This window comes from Orycteropus afer, unplaced genomic scaffold (genome assembly GCF_000298275.1).
Source record: "Orycteropus afer afer isolate SDZICR_OR568_19922 unplaced genomic scaffold, OryAfe1.0 scaffold00197, whole genome shotgun sequence".
NCBI lineage: Eukaryota > Metazoa > Chordata > Mammalia > Tubulidentata > Orycteropodidae > Orycteropus > Orycteropus afer.
This window is the reverse complement of record NW_006921784.1, coordinates 3,173,011-3,179,917: the sequence shown is the minus strand read 5'-3', so window position 1 is coordinate 3,179,917 and position 6,907 is coordinate 3,173,011. Positions and strand designations below refer to the sequence as shown.

The 6,907-nt window shown below is 42.7% G+C and overlaps 1 protein-coding gene across 1 annotated transcript in view; it reads left to right on the top strand.

Annotated features, from left to right (window-relative positions):
• Positions 1 to 5,599, top strand: part of PITPNB (phosphatidylinositol transfer protein beta) — a 122,854-nt gene extending 117,255 nt beyond the window's left edge. The window contains exons 7-9 of the mRNA XM_007947945.2: positions 342 to 452; positions 2,162 to 2,284; positions 5,552 to 5,599. Coding sequence (XP_007946136.2) covers positions 342 to 452; positions 2,162 to 2,284; positions 5,552 to 5,599 — 282 coding nt within the window. The remainder of the gene's footprint in view (positions 1 to 341; positions 453 to 2,161; positions 2,285 to 5,551) is intronic.
• The last annotated feature ends 1,308 nt before the right edge of the window (positions 5,600 to 6,907 follow it).

Here is a 6,907-nt window from a genome sequence, read left to right as displayed (position 1 = left end):
GCATTACGAGGGTCCTTACATATTAAAGGCTCACTGTTGATATGATGTGAACAGTATTTGGTATATAATAAGAAATCTGAATAGTGTAATTTGAGGCAGAGCAATGTGTCTATTAAACTTCAGAGCTAGGAAATAACTTCATCTGTGGAAGGAGGGTTTGCAGCAGGGGAATGCTGATGCTTTTGCAAAAATGGTTTAGATTTTCCAAATACCTGAATTAAACGTATCTGAGATGGTAATTTTCATCATGTGTTTCTATGATGTCATTACATAGCAGTCAATTTTAATCAAAACGTAAATATTTAAGTCACGATTTCTCCTTTTCAATTTACCTCGTGTAGAAGGAGCTGGCAAACAACCCAGATGGTCCTCGGATGTGTGCCTATAAGCTGGTGACCATCAAATTCAGGTGGTGGGGACTACAGAGCAAAGTAGAAAACTTCATTCAGAAGGTAAGACCTGCTCGAAGCATGGGGGCTTCAGTTTAGATTAAGATTTGAGATAGTGAGAGCTCTACCACCTTCTGTTCTCCCTACTTAATTCCTCCTTGCCCTTCTTTTTCACCTTGGACGTGGCAGACAGATGTCAGCAGGGGCATTAAGGGGGCTTTCCTTGAGGAAGAGCCTGGCAGTCTTTTGGTTGGTTTTCCCAGCTCTTCTGTAGAGGACTCCTTCCGTCTATAGCAAGTTCCCCAGGGAATCTGGTGTCCCAGCACACTGGCTGGAGGAAGAGGGCAGGGCTTGCCTGCCGAGGGACTCCTTACACACACACACACACACACACACAACGTGTTATGGCACACACCTTGCATTTTCATGTAGGTTGTCATCTCTAAAGACTTGGACTGAGAATAGCTACATAATCTGAGGGTCCAAATTCTGATTGTTCTTTTTCATGTTGTCTTTATTCAAGTGAAAGTAACACGGGCATTCGGATCTAGAAGGAAGGGAGAGTTGGACTTGTGTAGCAGCACATGGTTGTAAATACACAGGACTCCACACAGTTTCTCTGGTGTTTCCTTTTCTGCAGATGGACGTTTATTCCATTATCATTAAGAAACCCCCGTTTTGTCTCTGATCCCCACAACCAGTTGTGTCTTGAGTTTCGCCATAACGTTTCTGTTTTCAAACTGCAGCTGCATCACTGTTTAAGAAGAAGATGATCTTTTTGGGGTGGTATAAAAATTTTTGAAAATGGATAGTGATCGCATAACATGGCAGAGACAAGGTCACTGAATGATGATGCACTTAGAAGGTCACAACAGCAAGCTTTGTGTTACACGCATTTGACCACAATTTAAAAAGGAGAAAAATGATCTTACAGTGCTGGGAACTTTGGTTGTCCTTGGGCCTGCTTGCAGTTGGCCCAGAGTGTTGGCACTCTGTAAATATTGGCTTCTTTTCTTCTTCTTGGATCATAACAATAGATTCTTAATCCAGTTCTGATCAATAGAAGTCACACATGTAATTGATGAAGTGCCTTCTGTTCATGGAAAAAAAATTGAAAGTTCAAGATTGTCCAGAAGTACTCACTGTTGTGTGTACTTTCTCTCTTCTTGGGAAAGTTTAGTAAAATGAAATAACCTAGCAATTAAAACCACTTGTTGTAAATGTGATTATGTATAGTGGCAGTAACATGTAGAGTAGAAAAAAATAATGGAGAAAAGAGTAAGTAATAATTTTTAATTTAACAAAAACATCCGATTTCAAAGACCCCAGGGCTCTTTTCTTTGAGTGATTGTTGTATTCCACCTCAACAATATTTTCTGGAATTGCATCAACAGGATTCCTTGGAATTGTAGAGTTGTTATGTTAACCTTTGGTCACTGACATTTAGAAGAAGGTGAAAATAAATGCAGGTCTAGCAAGAATTCATGTTAGATCTGAATGTGTTCACTATAGTTCTTTAGTTTCTACTCAACATGCTATCTTTGCCAGATAATGTTGTTTCACATTTCAGAGGGAAATTCTTCTTATTACTTTATTGGACAAAATGATAAAAGGATGGAAGTAAAATTTTTACTGATAGTAGAGTGGTCTTTTCAAACCAAGTATATATAAATTTCTTGAGACATAGGCTAACTTTCACTGAAGTTAATGTAATCAGTTGTTAAGCTTAGGTTTTTGTGATCTTATACTACTTTTCTTCTTTGTTTCAAAAGCAAGAAAAAAGGATATTTACAAACTTTCACCGCCAGCTTTTTTGTTGGATTGACAAGTGGATTGATCTGACGATGGAAGACATTAGGAGAATGGAAGACGAAACTCAGAAAGAACTAGAAACCGTAAGACATCCTACTCTATGGGGATTTAATAATTTTCCTAAAACTGTTTACTTGCTTAGTAAATGTAGGCTTAGAATTAAGACAAGTATTGTTAAAAGCCATTCACTAATCTATTTATCCTCATCCAAATCAAGTTTTTTAGACACTAATCTCCTGATTTCTGATTGTTTCTTTGTTGAGCATCTTTTGTGAAGATGGACTAGAGCTTCCTTGATCTAGAGCTTGTTCACTGTACGATGCCCCATGGTTTGTATTATTTTTTATGCTTTCTTTCTCTGTGATGTTACCTCACTCAGTGCTTTTATGGATAGATACTCACTATAACAGACCAGACTATCTTTGCCTGGTTTGGGGGGTTCATACTTCCTGGGTTCTCTCAGTCTTTTTTCCTTCTTCTGTAGAAAAAGTGGGGTTAGAGCTATCATCATGGATTCTAAAAATGCCTTGTCCTTCCCCCCATTAGTGATGAATCTTTATTTCTTCACCAGCTTTTTAGGCAGTTCAGATGATCCTTGGGCAGACGTCAGCACGCCGTATTTCAGTTAAAGCACCCCCCGGCTCCTTGCGACCCCAGTGAGCAGGCCCTGCAGCGAGTGTGCTCCGGCTCCTCCCGTCTCTCTCCCAGGGCCGCATTCTTCCCTGACTTAGTCTTACGCATGCCTGGTTTTGCTTTTGCCCTGGGCCCCGCATCTCTTTAGTTGGCAGTAAAACCCCACTGGGGAGCTGAACCGAGGAATGTGCAGGACGGGATAGCGGTTTCCATGCAGTCATCGCAAGTCCTGCCAGCAGCCCCAGTGTTGGAAGCCCTGCAGGCACAAGTGTCTGACGAATGCCCGTGTGTGCGGCAGGAGCTCCATGTCATCACAGGAGCATGGCAGCCAGTCAGGCTCTTTGGCACAGAAGGAAATCTCTCTCTCTGGCACGTCGCTTCGTAATGAATCTGTGTTTAAGATTGCTTACTTTTGGTGATTACAGCAGATCTGCTTCTAATTAGTTTTATAGAAACCTTCTGAGAGGACTAGGACATACTTTCTTTATAAGGCAATAAAATGTTTTAACCTTATCTTACACATAAAGTAAACTGTAGGCAGTCTCCAACTCATGAATGGATTTTGTTCCAAAAACTCTCAAGTTGATTGTTTGAAATTTGGAACATATCTTTCCCACAGAAACAGCATTCTAAATAGAGGTTTGATTTCTAGGCCAGCCGATAGAAGCCTCTTTGACCCAGTTTCTCATACTAATCTTATGACTCTGAGCTCTGGAGCTCGGTAGTGGGGAGCTTGGAAACTCTCTTCCCCTGCCTTGTTTTCAGACAGCCCCCAGGCAAAATATTTAAACAGTCAAGAGTATATCGTGGGTGTCTCCTACCTTCTTTTCCACTCCTGGTTCCCTTTGCTCAGGAGCCGGCGACTGGACTCCGAGGCGCACCCCTTCCCTCCCTAGCTTTAATCCTCTTTCCCCAGCCTTGCCTTTTTCCCTCCCTCCAAGTGCTTCGGCCCCCAGAGCAGCTAGCTGGTCTCAACCGGACATTGAGAAGACAGCAGCATGATCACACTCGTTTGCACTAAGCTCCAGGTACAGGCTGGCATTCCCAGAAAGGATTTACCAAACCCATCAGAAAACAAGAGTCTTGGTTGGACTTCAGGAAGGAGCGCTTCTTGTGGTTCTGGTCTGTAGGCTGGGAAACTGTCCATAAGCTGAGGAAGAGCATCCCTGCTGACCTGGAGGGAATGTAGCCCTTGCTAGTTGTAGCAAGGCTCTGAGCCCCGGCTGCCTCTAAAGCTCTGGGACAGAACTCGACTGAGACCTCTCCTTCCCTCACAGTTTGCAGCCTCCCGATCCCTAAGCACAGAACAATCTCAGTGTCAACACGAAGGGACTCTTGATGTGGAGGTAGTAACTCTTGCTCCCACTGCTGGCAGTGGGCCTTGAAGGCTCAGCTGCTTCTCCATACAAGTCAGTTATTCATGAGTTAGGAGCTGCATACAATAAGACGGGATGAAATAGACAAGTTATTTCCCAGAAACCAGTTTATTAGAAGATACTGTACCTACATGGCATAAAGGGACTAATGCCCTCACGACGTTGGTAGAACTCTGTTACCAGTTCAGGGTAAGGATAGATGGCCATTTCTTTGTTAAATGTTTCAGAGAATTTTAAGAAAGTTCTGGTGTTACGTGCTGGTCCTCATTAGGTTATTTTGCTCTGGGTCATTAATTTCCCATTGAATTGCTTCGGTTTGTGAACATACTCAGATTCTGGGCAGCATCATGCCTGCAGACCAAACTCCTGCCTGGAAAGTACCTAAGTCGTCTTCACCACCAAGACTGCCTCTTCACCTCTTCTTGAGATCCTGTTCCTCCAACACCTAGTGATAGGTGCAATTTAATGCATTGCAGTTCTCCTTTATCAATATTTCTTTTCAGTGGGTTTTTTGTTCTAAAGAGAAGGAATAGTATCTTAGTTATCTAGTGCTACGAGGACAAATACTGTAAGTGGGCAGCTTTAACAAAACGAAATTTATCTTCTCACAGTTTAGGAGACTAGAAGGCTGGGTTCCGAGTGCTGGCTCTGGGGGAAGGCTGGGTTCCGAGTGCTGGCTCTAGGGGAGGGCTGGGTTCCGAGTGCTGGCTCTAGGGGAGGGCTGGGTTCCGAGTGCTGGCTCTAGGGTAAGGTTGGCTGTCTTCTGGAGGAAGGTCCTCGTCTCTTCAGCTTCTGCTTCCTGGTTCCTTGGAGAGCCCCACGTGTCTTGGCATCTCTCTCCCTGTCCTTTCTGATGCTGCCTCGTGTCCTTCCTCGTGTCCTATGTTGTGTCTTACTCTTCCTTTCATCCTCACCTCTTTTCAGTAAACTTTCTCTGAAGAACTCCTCTGAGAGGCCCTGGTTGTAGAAGCAGTGAGAGGACCACACATCATGGCTCCCCCAGTCTAAGAACTATGAAAAGAAGGACAAGCCCATTGGGCCCTCTCCTCCCATCATATGGGGAGCAGTTCATTTACTACTTTGGTGTCTTTGATGATTTCATATCATCAGTCTCAGGCTCTTGTTTCTCAGATTCAAGAAGTATTTCTCATGTTATGCAAGAAAAAGCGTTGCAAGATTGTCTTTACACTCTGGGGCCTTGGAACTTCGTTCCCAGTATGGATATGGTTATAGACAAGCAGCCATCACTTCACAATCTCTTTTAGATTTTTTTCCCCTTGCTTACTAACCCCTATATAGAGTCTGTGATTTCAGCAGCTCATGATTTTATTTTACATTTAGATGCGTAAGAAGGGTTCCGTCCGAGGCACGTCGGCTGCTGATGTCTAGATGAGTCCCTGTAGGGTCAGAGACAATATCAAACTGTGTAAGTGAAGCACTGGGTAAAGAGAATGTTTAAAACCAATACCGGTCTGGTGATGGATGGGTAGTTAATTTGCTGAGCAGAGATTGTAACTAAGTGTAAAATGTTTTATTTTTAGAATTTAAAAGATACATATGATAGAAATTGAAGGTAAACACTTGAGTTATTGTTGTGTGAGAAGTTATCTGTGAAATAGGTTGAATTAGTAATCGCAGGCTAGTTACTAGCATTCTGGTTTAGAAACTAGCTGCCAAGTGCACTTACTCATCATGTAGCATTATCTTAGACACCAGCAGGTTCTTCCTCGATAGCCAGTTCATTGCAGGGCTTCAGACTGGTTCGGACCAGTTCATTCATGACCTGTGAAGCAAAATCGGAACAGACCCTATTTTAAAATACTAGGTGAAGCAGGATGAGAAAAATTACAGGTCGAAGTCCTGGAATGGGAGTGTCGGAAGAGGTGTAGTGAGCCCTTTCAGGAGCCTGATGTGGGATATTGGATTATTGCCAGGATTGTGGAGAGCGACACACCTTCAGAGCAGATCTGTTGGCCACCATTTTTGAGCCGGGCACAGTTGGGTCCAGCTCTGCCATTGGGTTGCTATGCAGTGCACATGCTGTCTTCGCTTTCTAAGAGGGAGATTAAGTTTCTAGGAGAGTGTTGACCCATAATTTTTCCCATTCAGTTACCATTCTGTTTCACCCCATTTTGCACATTTGGGTCCGTTCTGGTTTCACTTTGTTGGCCTTGACTGCACTGGGAAGAACTGGTTTGAAGCCTTGGCTAATTGACCTATTTCTCAGTAGGACCATCTGTGATTTAAGGAAGTATGTAAAAGCACATTAAATCACTCTGAGGGAAATCCTTCATCCCATCCCATGAAGGCCAACCTCAGTAATCCATTTTAGTTGAAATGTTTTCTGTACACCAGGAAGTCTTCTTTCATGTTGAATTTTCAGTTATTCTTACAATCAGCGTTAGTATGTGTAAATGCATTTTAGTTTTAATTTACAATATAAAATATTTTTATGGTCTTAAATTTTCTATAAGACAAATCTATATACTCTGATAAGAGATTTTCCTAGAGAGGGAAGAAGCCTACCCCTCATATTGAATGAAACCAATGTCAGGAACCAGAAATGAACAGCACACTGTCACCATTTGTTGATATTGAACTAAGATGTTTATTAGCAAAGAACAAGATGTAACACTCCCTTGTTCCCTGTGGTTCTTTGCTGCCCTCTTACGTGAGCTCCCTGCCCTGTGATTATTG